The following is a 23,493-nucleotide window of genomic DNA, read 5'->3' on the forward strand; positions in this document are numbered from 1 at the left end:
TTTAGGATTTGGCCCCCTCCCTGGAGGCCAATCGGCAAATCAGATCGCACCAAACTTCGGTACCTGAGATCACCTGACCAAGGGGTACATGTGTACTTAATTTGTGATCAATAGTCATTGCAGTTAAGAAACGTGCCATAGTTACGGCCTGACGGCGAATTTACGCCATTTGACCTCTGTGACCTTGACAAGAAGGTCAAATTAAAAACCTGTGTGACATATACTGTATGGTGGTTAGATGTACCCATGATATCAAATTGGTGGCAATCGGGCAAGAAGTTAAGGAATAATCACATTTTTAAGGTTTTTGGATTTTGCCCCCTGGTGGTCAAGTGGTGAATCATATTGGACCAAACTTCGGTCCCTGAGATCACCTGACTAAGGGGTAAATGTGTACCAAATTTGGTATCAATAGTCATTGCAGTTTAGAAACGTGCCATTGTTACATCCTAACGGCCAATTTACATCATTTGACCTCTGTGACCTTGAAAAGGAGGTCAAATCAAAAACCCGGAGGATATATGATGCACCTTTGCTAGAAGTACCTACCATATTTTTTTCAAAATTTCCCGACTACTATTGAGGGAGATATTGCATATTTTCACTTTTAACGTTTGGCCCCCTGGTGGCCAAACCATGAAACGAATCGGACTGAAACTTGGTCTCCAAGGTGTCATTACATAAGGGTACATGTGTACCAAGTTTCAACTCAATAGCTCTAACAGTTACGAAACGTGCCCTGCTAACGGACGACGGACGACGACGACGACGACGACGACGACGACGACGGACGACGGACGCCACGGTATGGGATAAGCTCACCTCTGCTAAGAGGTGAGCTAATGAGGATACTCATTGTCATAGCCTCGTTTACAAGTACGAAGTATTTTCCCGCGAATATTAAAAACTGCTTGGCTCCTTGCCAGTTAAATAACATGTGACTATACACAAAATAGAAAACTTTGATGGAAATTGTAAATCATTTTTTTATCTATCAGGGGAAACAAGCTGATGATGATCAAATAAATCATTCATGAGAAATCGTTTTGTTGCTGAAGCTTGCATGACAAAGTTAATGCTAAACCTTTTCTTGTGCTCTACTGCGCCACCGTAGTTTTCTATTTAGACCAGCGATGACGTCATTTCTGGTGATTCCCTACGTTGTCCAATGAGCGCTTTTTAAAATGTGCCATTTGGTATTGTACAGTATGCAATGTATTTTTTCAGCGCTGCCAGTTGCCGAACAGAATGCCGTAGTTCCCTCAATTTCCAATCAATTTTTATGGGAGTGACATTATTGTATTGCTGAGAATGTCTCCTTTTTACTCATGAAAGAATCTTAGAACTAAAATTTAATAGGCGAACAGAATCATGCCGATTCACTGCACATAGGCCTACTGTGGGAATTCTCCACTTCAAAATACATCGGCGATGTCATCGCGAACAGAGCATGCACTTCCGATATCGTTTTCACAGAAATGTGGCCAAATTTTCAAGAACTAATTTCTGAAAGTAGTCCCTGAAGACCTTATGACTACCACTGAAACAAACTGGTGATAATATCGCCTCCCAGACTACTTTTTATGCAGAAAATTGGGTACTTGAGTGTCATTGAGCTCCAAGATTATTGCACATGACGTAAACAACATGCCGCCATTTTGTCTCCGCTTCGGTATTTCGTACGCCGCTTATAATGCACCTTCTCAATTAAAACCAACATAATAAGGCCTTACATCGTTGATTGAATAGGAACACCACACAAAACACAATAAAGTGGGGGTACAATCGATTACGAAGCTGAAGTGAACAGTAATTTATTCCTGGAGTTACTGCTTTTGTTGTGTTGCTGCCATGTTTTGAGAACTGGCAAATAGGAGACTTCATTGATGGCTGACGTCATCGGGCGGGAATTTGAATCGGCAGAAATAATTAAAAGGCAGGTAGCGCCCTCTCCTGTTAAAATTTTGAACTTTTTCTCAATAAAATAGATTTTAAAGAATTTTATCTTAATATTAGAGCATATTTCGACTCATTCTGCTGCTCCTAGGCCGATATAGGCCAGTTTCCTTCATGCACTCTCGCTCGCAGGAAGTAGGTCGAATGGCGACAAATTTTGTTTTGAAAGTAGAGTTTGACCAGAAGTATCCAGAAATGCAAAATTGAAGTCTCTAGGTCTTACGGTTACAAAATGTGCACCATGGGTTTAACGGACGGATGGATGGATGGATGGATGGACAGACGGACGCCACTGAACAACTTATTTGACAAGCTCGGCTGACTTAGTCAGCTGAGCTAAAAATATTATCTATGACCTGAAGATCATTTACACTGTGGCTGTAGCATCTTGACCCACAATGTTTTGAGATCGCTACATCACTCACCTAAGCTGGTGGTGACGCAAACACATGAGAGTCAGGACGTGGCTGAAGTAACGTGACTGAAGTGAGATTCTCTTCAGCTATTTTTCCGTGAATTTTGGTAGCGCATGTGTATCTTGGAAATTTCGTACTTGACATTTTGCAACTAAATTACAACAAACAACTTCATGCACACCTTGTACCCAAAATGCATGTGGCTTAAATGGTAAAATTCTTTTTCTTTCAAATCTTTCGATGCACGGTTCAATAATTCATTAATAACACATGATTAATACATCTTGAAGTGCGCAGAAGTATTTGTGAATAATTTTCACTACCTCAAATGAAAAAATTCGATAAAGTTGGCATGGGTGGTGAGCGATTCTATCACAAAGTCAAATAAAACTGTGCATGGTTGTCAATAATTTCTGGACAATTTGCTTGAAAAATGTTCTTAGGATGACAAAGCTTTTAGTGCTGTCTTCCCCCAACTAGGCATCGCCACCAGCTTTCATTTTGATCACCACTCGATCCACATACTTTCTTCAAATGAAAACAGTGAAGTCGCATTTTGCATAGCTGCTCTTGTCCAACCAAAACTTGTGTAAAAACAACCTGCGAAGTTTGTTTTGCAGTCACCAAGAAATAGCCACATTGTATCATATGAGCTAGCAGCCAGTTTTATACTTGAAATCTATAATTTTGCCAAGGTTTAATACATTCAATAAAACATAGTGCATAAATAACTATTTACATTTGACTAAAAAAATTGAAAATAATTAACTTGGTAAAGTCCATTTCATCAGAGTAACCTGAAAAATGTTTAGAAACAACTCTGTCGGGACCAATTTTTGATTTTTGTTTATCAAAGGATACCTAACAGGTGGTCCATTTTAATCAGAGTAACCTGGATAATGTTTAGAAACAACTCTGTCAGGACCAATTTTTGATTTTTGTTTATCAAAGGATACCAAACTGGTGGTATTGGTTGGTTGTGTCACAAAACCCAACAGTGTTGGCACTGAGATGTAGGCCAATACCAGAGCGATAGCCAAGGTTTCGGACAAAATGACAGATCCACCTGAGTCGTGTTTGGTTGGACCACCAAAACCAACAGTGAGGTATCAAAATTTCTTTTCTACAACACCTCAAATGTGATAAATTTCAGGCATAATCCATTGAGAATCTGCTTTCAAAACTTTATATACCAACCAAAGAGGTTATCTAGTGTCACCGAAAACTCTGTGGTCAAAACGAGGCTAATGTAAAATCCATCATAAAAATGTAACATTGTAACCAAGGTGTTTTAGAATAGAATTGTTGTCTACTAATATTTGTCATCATAAAAAACAATTGGAAATGCATATTTGTAATGTAGCCCAGCACAGGAAAATACAGTCAAAAGATATTAAATGCATTTGTAAAAAATATAAATGCGAGAAAACTAAGAAGAGCTGTTTGGATGCAATAATTTCAAAAATAGTCGCAGCGTAATTAACAGAATAAACTCTGCAATTTCTTTTCTTGTACATTAAAGGCCTGGCCTACAATGTACACCGTTCATGTTCATTGCATATTTTTTGGCTCACGTAATAAACATTGCCATATTGCAGTAACTATGCATGCAAATTAGCTGAAACTTGGCATGTACCATATTTGCACATCAGCGTACACAACAGCATTGTTGAAATTTATATCAAGAACGTATTCACACAACTGGAAAGTTTCAAATTCAACTTCAATTTTTCAATTTTGGATGAGCGGAGTAGGCCTTTAATCAGGATGGACTCGATATTTTTTCAAAAAGATATCTTTCCCACCCAAAAAAAGAATCGTTCCATATACTTGGACAAGTATGACGTTTGACTCAGAATTTCTGATGCAGCATTTTAAGTCCGTTGCACACACAATCAGTATGAAGGATTAAAAAGGTCGATTTACACGAGCCTCAAGAAACAAATGAGAGATGATTTTATCAGACAAATCATAAAAGCTAAGCCAGTTATGATTCTTACTGTCCTTGGGCCTTACTTGGGCAACTTGGTCCACTTCAAGTCACCTTTTCTCTTGAATACTGGTCACCAGAGCAGAGGGTTTTACAACTGACCATCACCAACTGGATTGTTCACACCCAAAGTGTACAAGTAGGTAGCCCTGTATTCGACTATTTTCAATTGTCTGTTAAAATCAAATCAACATCTAAATCTGTAGTCAAGGTGTTTACAATCCTTTTAGAAATTCATAATTCATCATACATTGTTCGAATATCAACAATATTTACAAAACTAACACAGAGTTGAGAAAATAAAAATAAAATACAGTCATGTACATTTATAGTGTATTTATAATTTACACAAACAATATGAAGAAAATATACATGTACATTTCATCGGGAATACACCTCTAGAATGTGTGAGAACTCATCAATATTCACATATTCGTCTAGTCACCCAATGCATGACTTAAAGGGGGACTATAGGCAGGTGCAGGGGGGCTAATTTGGCCATCTTCAGGTGACTAATATACACAGTAATGGTACTGGGTCATGTCAAGATTCAGCACTAAATATATTCCTCATACAAGAGCGCATCATTTCGACGTACTGTGAGATATGAGAGACCCCTATTGGCGACTTGATGTAACTTTATCTTGCCTACCTAGCTACTGCCTATGTTGTCCCTTTAAGATTACATTACCGCCAGCAAGCTAAAGGATAACAGACAACGCTTATGGCATAGTTTTTCCAAGATTCCCTATCAAAACGTTCAAATCTTAGGAAAACCAAGCGTCGAGAGTAAAGAATTTCTTGACTAGTATTCGTCATGAGTTTTGTTGAAAGTTTGTTAATTAAGCAGACTTAGTTTATAAAACTGTCATGCAAATAGTTTAAAAAAACTGTACTGCTTACAATTTACAATTTACAATTTACAGAATAACAAGGTTTACAATTTACAGAGTAACAAGTTGAGCTTGAGTTGCCATGGTCTCCGCTATGGTGACATGAAGCCCAGATCACAATCACTCGGGATTATACCTTTTAAGTGTTACTTTATGACCTTTTGATTTTTTCCATTAGCTTGTGAGCTAAAAGTACAGCTTGCAAGACCCTTGTACCTGAGTGTCTGTCTATGATAGGGCAAGTAAAAGATCCCACACAGTGGGCAGAAGTGTAACAAGAAGTGGCCTCGCATCTCGACAAAATTCCAAATAGGAATGAATATGCTGTATAACTGAACTGAACTAACCTGAAGACTCATATCACACCAGAAATTATTCATCAATACCAGTAGATTGATCTATATTCCCTTGAGTAATATAGTACATGTACCTCTCTATTAAGACACCCCTGGGACTGACAAATGCTCTCCTAGATAGATAGTGTCCCGATTACAGAGATAAACTTAGGAACAACCAATTTGGGACAAAAATCGGTGTCCCTATAGAGAGGGTTGCCTTCGGTGTCCGCTAGGGAGGCCTTACTGTACATGGTCAAACAAAATAACAGTACAGGTCATCAGAGCAAGTACGTCCCAGTATGAATCTCTAAAATAGCAGTCCTTTCTTAATCATATGATGATTATGGGGTGCCCTTACATAAAAATGTACCAAGACAGAAACCCCTCCCGTGATATAAGAATCAATATACCTACTAAGTACTTTAACATAACTGTCACTGATGAAAAAATTAAATGTCCAAGGGACACTGTGCTCACATGGTGCAACAAAACACCAAAGTGAATGAATGCTCCTAACTATTGCATTCAGTAATTCAAATTCTCATTTTTATTTAGGGAAAAGTGGAGGAAAGTCATTGTGATTATGCAACAAAAATTGCAAATCTGCCAGACGAGAGCAGTCATTGAGTTATTGAGCGGAATAGAGTGTGGACGAGAACATGCAATTTTGTAATGCATTTTTGTAATGACATAATAAGCTCATCAACCAGGGCTAATTAGCTGTACTCCCTTCTTTTAAAGATATTTTATGGCACAGAAAATAAGATTTGATCAAGCACCGGGATAACCTCTGACACAAGCTGTCTTGAAATCAACATAAGATCCAGAAATAATAAAGAATGGTCGTTATCAATTCTTGACAAATCATTTCATGATAATCTTAGGTGTCATCAGGCCAGGGAGGTCTAAACACAGACGTTGTCCCTCTCTGAAAAGGGCCTATGAGTGTCTAAATCATGTGATAAGTGCATCTGCCAAGACACAAGCTCCAGGCACCGGCTTAGTCCAAAAAATGAACAAGAGGGATATTTACCAGTTTCAGACAATGGCAATGAAAATAGTTCCCCAGCATGTCATACCATGGTTCCAACATTTTTGAATTATGCACAGAAAATACAGAGTATTGCCTAATGCCCTTAACATCAGCACGACGTCGAGTCTTCAATTGAGAACAAGGGCCGCGAGTTGACATCGACGCCATTCTCAATGTCCGCGGTAATATCACAGACCTCATTCGGGGAGACGTCGCTCTCCAGTTCACTCATGACAATTTTCGCGAGATCGCTCATGCTGTCACTCTCAGTCATCGAGATCTGCCGCATGCGATTCCGGATGACGTGCTCCATCTGTTGGTGCTCCGTCTCCTCCGCGTGTTGCAGCCGGAAGCGCTCATTCCGCACAACGTCGCGCTCTTCGTCGATACTCAGCCGCCGATTAATCTCATGATCCAGCATGTCGATGTCCTCCGTGACGAACCTGGGCGGCCGTGGAGTTGTCGGACTGCCTGGCGGCGTCCCTTGCGTTGCCAAACAATTCGTCTCGATCTCATCCGTAATGCTCGTGTACTCGGTCCCGCGCAGGGTGAGAATAGGCGCAATGGGGGTAAACAGATGAGACGCGATGCTGTCTATGGCTTCGACTTCCGATATACGCGGTGGTGCGGCGACGGATGTACGTTTCTCCTCACACGGGACCCTCTCCAGCGGCGGTTTGAACGACCTCGATCGTGGCGTCTTTGGAATGTGGCTGTCGGATTTCTTGGCGTCATCTTCCTCGTCATCTGGTTGCACACTGGCGGACTCTTTATCTAATGAAATCTCGGCGCCGCCCTGATCTATCGACGGCGTCTGTATCGCGAAATCTTCATGATGTGGCTGAGAAACTGACATGACCGTGTGCTGTACCTTTTGATGATCTATGGCCTTCCGATCGTCAGTGACCTGGTCCTTCAGCTTTCCGATTGCTTTAGCCTTCCGCCTGAAGAACAACGAAGCCTTAGTATTCTGTGGCTGACGTCGGGGGCCGAGCGGATAACCGACGTAACTCGTAACTCGATCATTGAGCATATATTTCGCAGTGAAATCCTCCGGGACAGTAGGAACAGTCATACTGCGGTTGAACGGTGGCCGCAGATAGGGAATTTTTCGATAATCTGTGAACGGCCTCAAGCGGCTCTCCCGCAGTGGTTTTTTGGAATGTATGATACTGGGTGAAGCTTGTGACCTCAGCTCTCCCGCATGAGGAGACAGATCCTCGATATCTGACATTGGACTACCAGTATTAGCACATGGGTCGCCAGCCTCCTCGCTACTCGCACGGGAGAATCCTGTCGAGGAGCCCTCCGGTGCCAATTGGTCAGCCATGAACTGATGAATGTTCTGTAGGGACTCGGCCGTCTGGAGAAGTATATCCTCCAGCTTGGCGAGCCGATAGTCAACCGTCTGGAGGGATAGTTTCAACGTGTTTCCTCGTGAGTTCATATCATCTATTCTCATGGACATGCTCTCGACTCTGAAATCAGACACAACAATCACAGTTAATGAATGACAATGGATATTCACTTTGTAGGATTAGCCAGATTACAACAACAAACTGAACAAAACACTTGCCCTTCAAATCCGACGTAAACCCAAGGTTCCTTGGACCCGGTATGCCACAGCAAGCAAAAGACCCCCTTCACGTGGACAGGAACTTGTGATGGACTCCTCTCCCTTTCTGATAAATGATCATTAAGTGCGGTATAAGCCTCAAACTGGTTAATACTGGGTGCGGCAGCGACAGGGTAAATGAAAACAAACCAACCTTTCAGCTGTACGCCTGATACGTTCATTGTTTGAAGCCTGATGGACGTTCTCTTTCTCTCTGAAAAGATCCTCCACATTTTCCTCTTCAAAGTCGTGGAGTTTTTCGACATCTTCATCGCAAAGGAACAGTTCTGAAACAGGCAGAGATGTCAACACACGAATCATGACCAGTTATTTAGGCAGAGAAGTCACTGCTACACTACAGGGTGGCCCAGAATGTTTTCCCCTCACACAATGGATACACCAACAGAATTCTATTGTCCAAGGGAAAATAATACTAGGCCACCCTGTCGTCTGGGGGTAAATGTGTAACCTGATGCAGACTAAAATGTTGCAGAAAAGATCTAGAAATGGGATGTCAGCCATGGGATGGGACAGGGAGAGCTTTGTGCCAGGGTTTGGTTTTAAATCCATACAAATTATATTTTTGGTAATTTCTACGTGAAATTTAACTACATGTAGTATTTCATTTCACATAGAGATTTGAAGACATTTAGATGCTGTAGTGAGTCTGCACAAAGGTTTTAGTATAAAGGAGTGAGGTGACTTTAGGATTGAGTGGGCCATAAACCTGCCGGTATAAAAATGATGATGAAACTTGTGACTTTAACACTTACTGAGGCCATTGTCAAAGAACTCTCGTTTGCCTTTACACTTTCTCCTGATGTAGCGTATGATAAGTACGATATGACTGATTACGATCAAGGGCGGAGGAAGGAGCGGCTTCTGCTCGAATTCAAGCACCAAATGGTACCGCTGGAACTTCCACACCTGACGGGATATACTATTCACGCTGTGAAAGGTATTGCTGGAAAAGAACGAATAGAAATTTAGAAAGATTGAGAACTAAAGGCAAAACGACGTAAGTCATGTGGTTTAAATGCATAAGACTTGGGTTGTTCTGGTGTGACCGCTTCAAATGTCGTCTCGACATGTTTAAAATGATTGTGGCGCAACTGTTAACAGGAAGTAATAGCGAAGTGAAGGTTCTTCCTGACCAAGTTGTCATCATTCAAAGCCAATTTCTGAATTAAGTCAACAAACTTTCACAATGCAGTGTGGTTCGCTCACTTCCAAATCGGTTTTAATACCACAACCTCAACAACTATTCCATGATTGTTTACATGTGTAATATTCAAAATATGGCGTCAAACAATGATTCTGTTTGGCAATCTGATCCAAATCGAAAGCAAGACCCGAAGTGGTCGTGTTCAGAAATTGAAATACAGTGGAACCTCACAATTGTGATTTCCGGTCACGAAAACTTACTTGAATACTGCAATTAGTAGATTAATGAGCAAGATGTTTGCAACCAGCAGGTATATAGCCATGATAGCAGGTGTTATCCATCGACCAGGGTGACAGGGAACTTCATTGAGACCACCACAGGGAGCTGGAAATAAGGAGAAAGCAGACTGAATTGCTGGTAGAATCATCATTGACTGAAGGGGAGATCTGGGATCAGACGTCCGGCTGATACAACATCTGGCGGTCAGACGTCTTACTTCTGAAAGAGAATTATGGAGCAATTGGAAAGGTCAAGGTGATGATTAACACTGATTGAATTTCAGGATCACAAAGCCATTGATCTTGGCAACAGCTGCGAAATAAAGATCTGGAATATCTGTTAATGACCAAATGTTTTTCTTCTTTAATAAAGACTAGTCTTGATGACCTCTTGGTTTCACCTCAATGATGACAGGCATTGGCAATGTATAAAGGCGCACAAGTGTATTCATGGTATGGTACAGTTTCCTTAAAGAGTAAGTCGGTTATAGCTGCACTGCTCTTCATTAAATGTAACCGCAGTGAGCATTTAAAACGACCCAGAAACCTCTGAGCGGGCTACATTCGATTCACTTTGTCACTTTTCACCCTCACATTGTAATCTGATTCTCGACTTGGCCACCAGGGGGCCAAAACTAAAAAAGGTAAAAAGTGCAATACTCGCCTAACTTCTGAGGCTGCGTAAAAAGCCGTCAAAACTACATTTCTTTTTTTTGTTTGTGGTTTTTTAGAATAGAAATTGATACCTCACTATCGGTATTGATGGTCTGACCGAACGCCGCTCATTGCGTCCAAAACTTCTGCTGCAGCCTCAGTTTTGGCCAACATTTTAGCTCCACCATCGCAATATTTGGTGAGATGACAAATACCTCCAGTTCGGTATCAAATCCTTCTATACAGGCCATAGATAAAAGAACAAAACATCAACACTTGCAAGACAACACAATACGTGCATAAGAACGTGACATAAAATGATACACAAGACTAAATTTCTCCAAAACGTTCATCTGATTGTGAAATCAATCCATCAATCAATGTCAATCATCACCTTGGTGTTTCGAATGGTTCCACCATTCGGCTTCAGGAGTTAGACGTCTGACTGCTAGATGTCGCAATGGCCAGATTCTGAACCCACGCTTATTCTCTAGCCCCTCGTCTCGTTTCATGTTGGTTGTCTTACGAATCCAACCATTTGAAATGTCAAGGTGATGATCAACATCAGCAGTGTAACACTGCTGTTATCATTGATTGTGTAAAGACTAAACACGTACGAAGGTGACATGAACTAATTTACAAGACTACACATGTTTACAAATCACAAACAAACAATCAAAACACAACCACTCAAGAGGCAACATCTGCAACAGTCATGCTCGGAGCAGACGGAGGTAAACGTCTGCAACTCTAATGCTCGGAGCAGACGGAGGTAAACGTCTGCAAGATCCTGTCGCAGAGGTTTTTTAAGTGCTTTATTTTTGAAAACTGAACATTGTGTTTTAAGGCACTGTGTCATCTTTGGCCGCAGTTATACAGAGTTAATGTTTTCAAATGTAACATGTCACTCTTCACTTTTCATGCGGGACATGAAGAACATACAAGTCATTTCCAAACAGCGGGCAACATATGCTTCACCATGTCACGTTTCGCCCTAACATCGTGTTTTCAAGCCTAAATCAGTTAACTTGTGACAAGTGAAACATGACTTGTGACAACATGAATCTTAAAAACTCTGGCCTAAGTCTAAGACACAATGTTACTTACGCCAACAAATCAAAATGTTCCTTTTTCTAGGATCTCTACAATATTTAGCTCTGTGGGCTCCCAGCTTAAAGAGGATTTCGCACAACCAGCATTTTAGCGTACTTTTTACATTTTCACCTCACGAGAAAACAGATCGTCTCATTTCCTATTTAACCGCAGATCAGTCAGTTAGATTCGGCCTGCTGAACATGTGGAAAATAGGGTTCCATTCAGAAATTTGCATGGGGAATTCAATGGTAATTATAACCAAAAACACATTACTTCTGTGCTTTAGTTCTAACTCAATTGATTTCCGATACCAACTGAGGCGTGGGAAAAACGGAGGGTCATTGTATTACACGTGCAAAATTCACTTTAACTAAAACATGCATTAGAATCAACATGATAACGATACGCAAGACTACAGTCTACAGGTCAGGTAAACACTGACTTACGATCGATTTTATCAGCGTAAACTTCACCATACAGCATAAAGTACGGCATCAAGAATATATTTCTAGCCATCTCCCAAGAGGGCCTCTCGTAAGGGTTGAGTATTGCCTGGCGGCTTACACCAAAACTCATGAGTACGACTAGTAATATAACAATAAACGTCAGCATGTCGACAACCTGAAAGAAAGCAGCGTCAGAGTGAAAGACTTACGATCGATCTCTGGGGCGTACACTTCACCATACAACATAAAGTACGGCATGAGGAATATGTCACGAACGAGCATCCACGAGGGCTCCTCGAACGGATTCAGGAGTGCCTGGCGCGCTACGCCAAAACTCATCAAGACAACAAGTAATATGATAATGAAGGTCACCATGTCCACTATCTGAAATATAGGATCGCATGGTTACTCCACAAATGAGGCGCACCACTCAACCTTTTCACCATTTCTTTGTAAATAGGGGTTGCTTTTCAGTCATCGGCAATTGTTGATAGACAGGCTCACAATCTTTCGAACTTGGCACTGCCAAGTCTTTTGTGCTGCAATGAGGGACTTCATTGCCACAAGCTGGCAGTGATAGTTAGTGGTCCAAAACAATTCAGAATCTTTGGCGGAGGAAATTGACAAGGGCCGGAAACTCGTTGATGACTGATTTTGTACGCAGACAAGTGATATTTTGTTGTTCATCGCAGCAATGATTACCGCTGGTTGCTGCAATAAAACTTGATTGCTGAATATAAAGAAACAACACTAATAATAATTGCATCCAGATTTCCAATAAACAAATAGGTAACCATTTGGTCAACTTACCATTTTGCCAACCATCATCACATACGGGCCGAGATATTTGTTCACGCTAAAGATGTCGAGTATTCTTATGTACCAGAATATAATGTCTACGCAGTAGATTACGCGACCATGAATCATTGTGTCCGGATTCAGGCGCACTCCAACACCGATTCCAAAAGCTATTATGGCGATGGTATCTAAAATGTTCCAGATATCTTCAAAATACACATGCAACTTCTGAGCGGGCTTGGTAGGTTCGGATGATATAATCTGCAAGAAGAGGAAACTGTATTATTCGCAGTTCATGCGGAGGAATTTGGTGTCACCATCTCTATCTGTAGAGCGAGAAGACCTTTCGTTATAAAAATCAAGGCCCACCAACCCTTCTTTCACCAGGGTTCTGAAGGATGCAGATTGAACTGTAGGTCTATGCCACATCTTGTTTTACATTGGTTTTTCAGTTCATCCTTATAAACCCCTTCACTGTTACAGCAGGCTATTTTCAACCGGCGCCAACCAGTGCTGCAAGTGGAAACCAACACTAAACAGTACAAGTAGCTTACTTTTAATTGAAATGTCAAACTATTCAAAAGTGTCCCCATCTATACTATTATACTGAAACCAATATTCCTAAGTACATGTATGTTTGGCATATTTTTCATAAAGACTTAAAAAATCACACTCTTAAACAAAAACCCCTGACAGTCCCAAACACGCAGCCCAACTTCATATAAACCTCTAGGTTCAACAGCAAATTCAAGGCTGTGGAATTTTCAAAAAGCAATATTTGAGTGAAATTTCTTTTTCTCACCTCTCTGAATTTCTCAAGCGCCATGGTGAAGATGTAGGCCATGACGGAAATCTCCTGCCATGACGGCGACTGCTGCATCTTGACCAGGACCACGTAGTTAAACAGCACCATGAATACAACATACGCAAGCTGAAGCGGAAGAAAAAATCTAGTAAATTTCTTTTACTAACATTTGATCAGTGGCATAGAGGTTAGAGCACCGGGCATGGGTTCGATTCTCAGAAAGATCACTGCCGTTGCGTCTTTGTGTCCTTGAGCAAGGCACTTAAACCTACTTGCTTCTCTCCACCCAAGAATGAATGGGTACTTTTCATTATCAACAGTTAACCAAAGAGCAATTGACTTACAGTGTGAAGCCAGAATTTCGTGATCGGTGCCGCATAGAATTCATAGATCTTTTTCCCCAAACGCAACGGACTCTTTTTCTGAGTGACGACAAGACCGCCAAGACCGCCAAAGTACCCCGAATCAGAAAACTTCATGTTGAGGTGATCATCGATCCGCAGTGGGGTCTTGACATCTAACATGCTGCCAGTGTTTGAGTGGTTTTCCTGTAAACAGAGAACGTATTGGACATAAAAAGTTGTTCAAAGTTTTTTTGTAATTCTGAGAAACGTTAAAGCCAATGTGGTACATTGGCTGTCTTGAAATGCAAGAAGTACAGGCCTGATTGCATGGTAGCCAGTAGTGTTAACCACTAAGCAATGAGGCTCCTTATCAGCTACTTGAATTCACGCAGTGTCTGGCCTAACCACTAACTAAAGGTAGCAAAATCCGACAATGTAGTTCATGCTCTTCTCATCAACTTACCCTCTTCTGTTGCCCAACCTCCTGGGGAAGACTTGACCTCGCCGACCTGAGCGAGACACTGTCCTCAGAGTCGCTGCTGTCGGAATCCTCCAGTTCCCAGATGTGCTCTTCGACTGTTTGAGGCATGAGTTGCAGTTCCTCCTTGGTCTTGAACTCCAGGGTCAGGATGGTCGGCGGGAAGAGAATACCGAGTATCACCTGGAAAGGATCACACATTTGTTCAGGCCGTTGGGCACCAATAGAGGTTACCGGGTGAAAGTTCACTTGTAAATATTTCGTCCACAACATTTTGTGCGACCAACTCTCATGTCGAAATAGCCAGCAAGATATCGTTTACGGTCACGGAAGAACAGCCTGGAAGAAGTAGTTACGGTCACCTAGGAATAGCGACAGCAAAACTGAATATCGTTACCTTCATGCTTGTACTCTTCCTCATTCTGAGCCCTCCCATCCACATGTCAGTCAGCAGAATCTGGCAGCACGGATGCGCGATGAACTCGCGGCAGACGGCCGACACAGCAAGGCTAAGACACGTCTGATCACTCCAGTATTTCAGCTCGTAGGTGAGAAGCTGTTGGGTGACGTCGTCGTCCTGCTTGTAGCAGTGCTCCAACAGGTCCATGGCGAGGGACTGGAAATCTCTGAAAGTGAATGGCAGCAAACTCACATGAAGTTAGGTCTTTGGCCAGATGTTCATGAAAAGATACAAAATTCTATTACAGAACAAGAGGCCCAAGAGTCTCGCACTCAGCTGAAATTTTCACCTGGTAGAGAAATGAACAAGACTACTTGATCAAAACTCAAGGAAGATTATGGCTACCTTATGAAGAAGCCAAAGAGCGACCTACTTTGCATATCCCTTGAGTTCGTCATAAAGTTCAATCTCCAGGTCGTCCTCCGAAGCCTCCCGCGCCATCGCCTTGTACAACTTGCAAGCGATCAACGCCTTGGACAGCGCCTCCTCGCCGTGCTGCCACATAAACAGCGCCATACCCTGGCGTTTCATCAAAACAGACCAAACCATCAGGTCATGGAACGGGTAATAGAATATGTCATGGTAGTTGACGCGGTCGACCGGCAAGGGAACGTCTGGTACAATATTGGCTATATGGTGACCCTGGAACGTCGCAAGAGAGGTTTGTCAATACTCATTAAGCGGTGTAGAAAATCACCCTGGTACATATATAGCATGTTGACCCCTTCATTTTGGTGACCCTACCTCTTCAGGAAAACATGATTTTCAGACTGAATGATCAATTAACTTTGTTAAACATATAAGTTGTCATTCCCAATGAGAAAAACCCTAAGTTGGAAATGTTTGCAGTAAATTCCCCTCTAACAAAGATATTAGGCTCACAAACATAATGGGGTTTACAGTTTTTTGGTTTAATTCGCGCAACGTAATCTCAAGGGATATTGATACAGAAAGATTAAGATTAAATTGCTGACGTTGACTGCTTTCTGGGGAAAAAACATCAACCATGTCATGTTGTCTCAGTCCCCAGCTTCTACGAACACAATTGTCTGTTTTTTTGGAAGAGGCAGACTAGGGAAACCAGTGGTACATAGCTTCCACAACACCTAACTTCCCAACTGGTGCTATCAGCCTGGAACATAAACTGTGTTCGGAACATCTCATTTTTCACTGCAATTTCTATACCTAATTTTTTTGGTGTTTTTTTGTTCCATAAAGATCATTATTGAAATTACTCCTAAACCAGTCAATCACAATTATAGGGGATACGAAAATCTAACTACAAATACCTCTAACTAATTATCTAGATATGAGATTGAAAACGCATGCCAACCTTTCATGCTCAATAGGATTATTCACATCAAACAGATCAGGATTATCTAATTGTAGTCACCAATGTTATTAGAGAGGTGCGCTTGATCCACACTCTGACCCCCACCCAGGTGATTCCCCTTCCATATAAAATGACATCACTTATCGTGGGGTTTCCTTGTTATTTTCAGTGACGTCAGTCAGGCAAATGACTTAACCCTTTAACTGGCTAGCGGACGATTCATACACACTCTCACTATATAACTTACATAGTGGCCGGTAGTTGATTTTTCTTAGGATAGATGGTGATACCATACGGCTTACATTTGTAGCAAAGGCGGCAAAGCATTGTCGCATGTTTCCTGCTGTTTTTCGTGGGTGAGGTTCGTGTTCGAATGCCCAAAAAAATTTGCCGATTATTGAGGGAGATGACCAAATTGTCCCAATGAAAAATGTGTCCCATCACTTCGAGTTGACTTTCTTAGGTCTTTCTCTTAGCGCAACCTGCTTTTCGACGTCACAAGTTCAATTGGTATTAGACGAGAGTGACGGGGAATAGAGTGGATGTCGGAACGGCATGCAACCTCTCTATTCTTGGGTGTACAGTCCGTCTGAGTTTTTGGTTATGATAATCTGATAGAAGGTTGTTATGCACATGCTTTTGAGATGCTTCTGCTTGAAAAATGCTTATCAGAGTGAGATCGCACACACTTTCTCATGCAGCAGAACTTGAAAGCACTTTCAAGTTAACCCATTTCCAGTTGCCCTGCCACCATAACACACAAAAATAAGGACACCCTCTGGACCGACAAGTGATGTCCTTAATAGTGATGCGTCCTGATTAGGAAGGTCAAATTACATGGAAACAATCAATCTGGAACAAAAACTCATGTCCTTAATAGAGGGTGTCCTTAATGGATAGCTGTCCACTGAGGGAGGTTCCACTGAAGTTAAATCTCGTCAGTCAGCATAAATTTCATAATTTGAGCATTTCATTTGCCGAGACAGAAGTGATGATCCGGAAAAGTCTACCTCGACCAACAACGCCTAACACTTGCAACTGGGGGATGAAAACATCAAAAGCCATGGACTTGGTCTCACATGCAGATGGGATCACCCAGGCCCGTAGCTGTAGTTTTTTGGCCACGGGAGGTGGGTGGGGGTGCAAAACATGTCTTGAAGGCTCTACCAGCCAGCAAAGCAGCTAATATCTGCAGTATGAAATGTATGTTTTTGGTGACCGGGGGGGCATGTGCCACTCTTTTGCTACCGCCATTATTTCCTAACCCATTTTGGCCTTCCAAAGGTGGAAAGTTCCTACATGGTGAAATATCATGAGTATATAAACTGGCCATAGAATGGATTGTTTTTATTGTTGTTATTATTTATTGAACTTTCCTCGACATGTAAGACCAAGACTATTCATGTGTAAGTTTCAGCCAGACGGCTCACTCGGATGCAGGGCAGGCATAAACTGGTGAACTTTACCCAATTACTAGGGGATAGCGAATGCACCCGAGCTGACTGAAAAAGCAACGATGGCAAACATGGCCATTAAGGCATACGATGTATGTGCGTGAAATAAAGAAGAGGGATCTGCCCGTAACGTCTGTCTGTTGCAGCACCTAGACGATTTGCAATTTGTAAGAAGTGCTTGCAAGGCCACTTAAAAGGGTTGGTGGACCACCATTTTGGCCAGAACTTGAAATCCTATTAAAAGCAATCGGAACTCTTTCGAAACGAAGTGAAAGTCAATTTCAATGGCGGGGTCTGTTCTAAGTTTCCTAGAGAACAGCCTCCAAGGTTTTGAATAGTCACTCACTTCATTTTGAAGGAGTTCTACTGGTAATTGCGTTACGATCTTATGTTCTAGCCAAATTGATGGTATCTATGGTAAACCCTTAAATGTGGGTTGGACCTGTACGGACTGGAAAATCCACTTAAAAGGGTTGGTGGACCACCATTTTGGCCAGAACTTGAAATCCTATTAAAAGCAATCGGAACTCTTTCGAAACGAAGTGAAAGTCAATTTCAATGGTGGGGTCTGTTCAAAGTTTCCCAGATAACAGCCTCTCAGGTTTTGAATAGGCAGTCACTTCATTTTGAAGGCATTCTACAGGTAATTGCTTTACGATCTTAAGTTCTAGCCAAATTGATGGTATCTATGGTCAACCCTTAAATGTGGGTTGGACCTGTACGGACTGGAAATTTCACAGACAGCAGCAGGAGATGCTTTCAAGTACTGGTCCGGCACATAAAGGCATTACTCTTTTGAATCAGCGCAGCGATTTGCAGAAGTTGCAACAAAATTCGCAGATTTTGAATCTGGTTACGCTTGCTCACACCAAACTCTGTGCTGCGCATGTACAACTGGATGGAAAATCTGGAAATATTTTTCAACTTTTCCCATTGTGGAACTGATTCATCGGCCTCTGAGGAATATTCCAAAAACTTCTAGAAACCAAGTGAGGGCAAAAATCTCAATCTTGGATAAGTGCAGTTTTAATGTAACCATGACGAAAACATTCAAGAGAAACCTTATTACGAGTGACGAAGTCACATCCATGCATACAATACATACAACAGCAAGACGACAAGCAACGGTCAACAATGGTCAATCTCTTTAACTACAGTCCAAGTCACAATTGACATCCTTCCTGCGTTGTGTCAGTTAAGCGCAACGTACGAAGCAATGATGCCGCAACAGTGACGTACTTATCTCTCTATGTTCCACATGTATGACACCCGATCTACGCGCTGGGTAGCGAGTCAATGGCACGCCACTGACGCGAATTAAGGGACGTCAATTGTGATTTGGACTGTATCAAATTGAAGAACCAAGAATGCAGTGATCAATTTGTAAACACGCGTTCCTTTTACTATTGAAACTACATGCTAACAGGGCGTACTTCATGACAGAATGAAATGCAATATTTGAATCTGAAAGGCCGTCGAAAATGAGGGTGAACAACTGATGAATAAAGCAATGGCAAATTTAAGCAAGCAGTGTTTGGAAGCCCAAAAATATTCAGTGACGTAATCAATCATTTCCATATGCCAGGAACTGAAAAATGTCTAACATTATCGAGCTTAATTCGATGATTGTTACTTTCATGAATTTTTCTTATTTGCCAAAAACGCCCACGAAAAGAGTACTGTTTTGGTACTATGGAAGACAACCAACTAACATTGCTGAAACAGCAGTCAAGGGCAGATCAACCTCACAACAGATCCAGGTTTCAGAATATGAAGGAACGCACCCAGGACTGGACAGGCCAAATCCTGATCAATTTCAATGATTTTTCTGAAAAAAGATGGGTGCATCCCCCCTGAATCCACACCTGTAATCAATCCTTTCAGCTATTCATCCTGACAATGGTGTCCATTTCAGTTTAAATCTTTTGGTGTTCCCCTGATTTAGTCAGCACCCCTAAAACTAGCACACTACCATGCCTAGTGCAAGTCTAAGATATTCTAAACTCATTATGTAATGAAAAAATATTTTTGAGGCATAGCGAAAGATCAAGCAAAATGAAAGGCACATGCGAGAAAAAATTAGGTGTCCCGAAAATATATATATAGTTACATTGAAAAATCCCGACGTCTGAGTGAATGTGGGAGATAGAAAAGACAGGGTCTCAAAATGGTCTTGTATAAACAAGTGACATAATTACAATTTAAAGTAATGAATGACTTCATGATAACTTTACTCAATTTGTGATATCATTCATCATGTGTCGTGATTGAATTGTCTGCGATGGTCTCCACAGCAAAATATACCCGGTAATGATGAACTTAGTTTTGACGTCTTTTTCTACCATGCACAACTTTGAATTTGCTGCGGTACCTTTTGAACTATGAATCTCACAGACAACATGTTGTTTTAACGAAATTCATGTCCCCTTCTATAAACCTGGCAGCATTACTTCTAACTAGACTTTTCCAAAAAGATTGATTTTTTTCTGCCTTGAACTTGAATGATGTCTGAAGCCAATTGGCATATACTTGAAATGCAACATTAAAGGGACAACGTGGTCATGAGATCTGTTGGTTTTTCATGCAAAAACGGTTTCCATCAGGACCGCGATTTCTCCCAACAGGATTACTGAAAAGCCATCGCACTGCAATGAACAATCCACTAGGACAGGGTGCTACCATAGGCCTGATATTCACAAGCCATGTCAGAAAGACTATCAAATTTTTGTACGTTGTGCTGCATGACGTGTTGTGAAGAGCCAGGAATTTTAGCTCCTTGAAAGCCACGCCAATTCATCCAGAAATGTAATCCTTGGTTCTCCACGGGATCAAACCCGGGCCCTATTTGGTGGTAGCCAGCAGCTTTAACCACTCAGCTATGAGGCTCCTAATGCTTCTAACTAGAACTATTCTAAGGAGAGATTTGAAGTCGACCATTTTGAGACAATAGTATAAGTGAGAGGTTGCGCGATTTGCTTTAAGTAGGCAACGAGACACATACCTGTACTTGACTTGCAGACTGCATGGGGGAAAGAGCGAGAAGTCGAGCTGGGATTACAATCAACATACATATCAACAAGAATCGATAAACGCTAAGAATTTGGAAGCACAACCACAGTACCGGAGTTATATGGGATTCTTGTGTCACGTGTCATGATTTCATCACAAACGACATGTAGTTTAGACAATTAGTTGGCAGGACTTATCATGCAAATAAGAAAATGATATTTTTAAGAGTCGTAAAACGTCTCTAAAACTTGGGCTGCCCATTTAAAAATGACAAGTTTTTGGCCTTTCTGAAGTTCCAAATTCTTAGTGTTTATTCTTGATATCAAGCAAGAGAGATGCATATCAACAACAGTAAAACCAACAATTGACAATGGGGCGGGGGGGTCTCATTGCTGAATTAATAAGTAACTCGTCTTATGCCGAATCATCATCTAATCATCTTGTTTGTATCAGTAGACTTAATTCAACTACACCGTCAAATTTGACTGGAAATTTTTTTTTGTCACTTAAAAACCTCCCAAACCCTGTTGGTAAAATAGCAACTCTCATCTCAGCTCATTCTGCACAAAGTAAAATTAGTTACATTTGCAATGAATGAAACAGGGTCAAACTATGTTGGTTCCAACAATATAGTGATGTTTGAAATAAAAGCAAGAGAATAGCTGGTTAAATTTGCTCTGCTTGTCAAGATACCAAAATACGTTGGTCTGATACTCTGTGGCAGCCATTGCTCCAAAGACGACAAGAGACCACAGGTTCATTTGACTAAAGTTAAGTAAATTTCTGGTCATGGCAAACCTCGACTGTCAGTTGCTCCCAAAGATATCTTTATATTGACACTCGAAAGAGCGCTTCTAAACCATTTATTGACAACGGTGGCAGCAACATGCATCTAAAAATAGCAGACGGGGCAGCGGTAGCGCAGTGGAAGTGAGTCAGCCTCATGATCAAGAGGTCGTGGGTTCAACCATTTGTCAGATTTTTATGAAAGGTTTGGACCTTGAACAAATAATACCAAATTTTTTACATTTATGATGAGTAACAAGAACACATTATGATAGTCATTGTCATCATGCCATGCGCAGAATACAGTCTAGGAACGGCTTTTTCTTTTTAAACTGATGAAAATTTCCCACCAGAAATCAACTTATGAGAGTAAATGATCCAGTTAAATTTTTTTATAATATTGTATACCCATGTATTTTCGTGTCCCTCAACATTTGCAAAAACATCCTTTGCGGACTTTTCTTCCATCTATTTCGGCAAAAGGGTGCATTTTCAAATGATAAAACCATTACGGTAAGTTAAACATTTTTTGTTGTGCACCAAAAGTATGCCAATATACCCCTCTTGAAAAATATTAGGCTCACAAAAATAAGGGGTTAACAGTACCCTGTAAAAAGAACCTCGTGGCCAGACTGTATCCTTACATTTCAACATTAGTAAGGCAATGACAACACATGTCAACAACATATCTCAATGATTAACATTAACAACGACCACAGCGCTAATTAGAAGGTCAGACCATTTTGGAATAGTTCACACAGCCATATAATTATAAAACCCACTCAAACAGCCTACATGCAACAATTTGATATAGAATGACAAGGGGAATATAACAAGGGAGTTCCTGAGTGTAGCAGCTGATATCCAGTCAGAGTTCTCCACAGGATTTTCTCAAGGTACATGAACGGCGATACCCTTGATTATCAAAAAGTTTGGCCAGTGTGCAGCTCAAGGTTGAGTGGCCGGCAATCTAAGGTAGGGTGGCCCTATAGAAAGCTTCTACAAAATTCTAGAGCACGGTAGGATGGCTCTTCCAAGGTAGAGTGGCTCTTCCAAGGTAGAGTGGCTCTTCCAAGGTAGGATGGCTCTTCCAAGGTAGAGTGGCAAGCTGCCAAGGTAGGATGGGCCGCCCTGACAAAGGCCTTGGGGAGAATACTGTATCCCAACCACAACGTAAAGAGCATTTCTTCAGCTTTGCAACACCAACGAGTTTGTTTTGACTTACTCGTGGCAGAAATCATCATTTCTAAAACAACAATACAATACCATGATCGGATTCCTTAGGACAGAATTCAAAACAAACACCCACCATCAATGGCCATGAAACTTTTGCCCTTTAAACATAAATACTTTCAGCCTTCTTGAAAATCGTTAGACCAACACTACGCTTAAAATTTGCAGCATTTGGCATAACAATTTTACCAAGACCAGTATAAATACTTACTCTCTTCATAACAGCATTATACAGCGTCTTGAACTTCCTGCGGCAGTAAGACGCCCGGTACGCCCCGCCCATCAGATGCTCAACCACCAGGCCGATATCAGTCAGGGTGTAACGGTAGTCTTGGGGCATATTCTGAAATAGTGAGTGAACACTTTGAGATGCGTGCTCATGAGTACGACAACCGGTATGCCCCTTTTATCAGACGCTCAATCACCAGACCGATGTCAGTCAGAGTGTGACGCTAGTCTTGGGGCCAGTCAGGGTGTAACGGTAGTTAGTAACTAGTGTCAACCAGGTAAACTGTAATTCAAACAATCTTAAATGCCTTCTACTGACTCTTGAGAGGGTTAACAGCTTAATCTCATTATAAAGATCAAGGGTGAAGCCAGACCAATTTGAATTGCCCTGTCAGGGTTGACACATCACAAGTATGTCCCACCTGTCATACAATTAGCATCATTAGGTATTCCAGCATGTTGCCCAGACAGCATAATTAGAACGTTCTCAAAGAAGCACACTCATTTACGAATCAGTCACAATACATTTTGACAATACTTCAAGACTGATCACCAGCCTGGCAAATCAGCGTCCTAATTCCCCATGGACACTCAAGTTGTCCATGGACATCTCAATCTAATGTTTAGATTTCTCTGCGGAGGGCAAACGATTCCGAAAAATTTTGAAAAAAGAAAATTTTATGATT

General features: G+C 41.4%; 1 protein-coding gene across 9 annotated transcripts in view; it reads right to left on the reverse strand.

Moving 5' to 3' along the window:
* Positions 1-610: 610 nt before the first annotated feature.
* Positions 611-23,493, reverse strand: part of LOC135482702 (transient receptor potential cation channel subfamily M member 3-like) — a 134,290-nt gene continuing 111,407 nt past the window's right edge. For 7 of the 9 annotated variants that reach the window (XM_064762989.1, XM_064762987.1, XM_064762986.1 and 4 more), the window contains 14 exons: positions 22,791-22,922; positions 20,553-20,570; positions 19,662-19,679; positions 15,138-15,406; positions 14,702-14,930; positions 14,290-14,487; positions 13,827-14,030; positions 13,480-13,608; positions 12,690-12,938; positions 12,089-12,263; positions 9,667-9,790; positions 9,015-9,205; positions 8,396-8,528; positions 612-8,104 (listed from right to left, as the gene is read on the reverse strand). In XM_064762989.1, the coding sequence (XP_064619059.1) occupies positions 6,736-8,104; positions 8,396-8,528; positions 9,015-9,205; positions 9,667-9,790; positions 12,089-12,263; positions 12,690-12,938; positions 13,480-13,608; positions 13,827-14,030; positions 14,290-14,487; positions 14,702-14,930; positions 15,138-15,406; positions 19,662-19,679; positions 20,553-20,570; positions 22,791-22,922 (3,438 nt within the window). In that variant the 3' untranslated portion in view covers positions 612-6,735. Of the gene's footprint in view, positions 8,105-8,395; positions 8,529-9,014; positions 9,206-9,666; positions 9,791-11,879; positions 12,055-12,088; positions 12,264-12,689; positions 12,939-13,479; positions 13,609-13,826; positions 14,031-14,289; positions 14,488-14,701; positions 14,931-15,137; positions 15,407-19,661; positions 19,680-20,552; positions 20,571-22,790; positions 22,923-23,493 lie in introns of all 9 variants that reach the window. The other 2 variants (XM_064762982.1, XM_064762990.1) reach the window with 2 other exon arrangements.

Source organism: Lineus longissimus, chromosome 2 (assembly GCF_910592395.1).
Source record: "Lineus longissimus chromosome 2, tnLinLong1.2, whole genome shotgun sequence".
NCBI lineage: Eukaryota > Metazoa > Nemertea > Pilidiophora > Heteronemertea > Lineidae > Lineus > Lineus longissimus.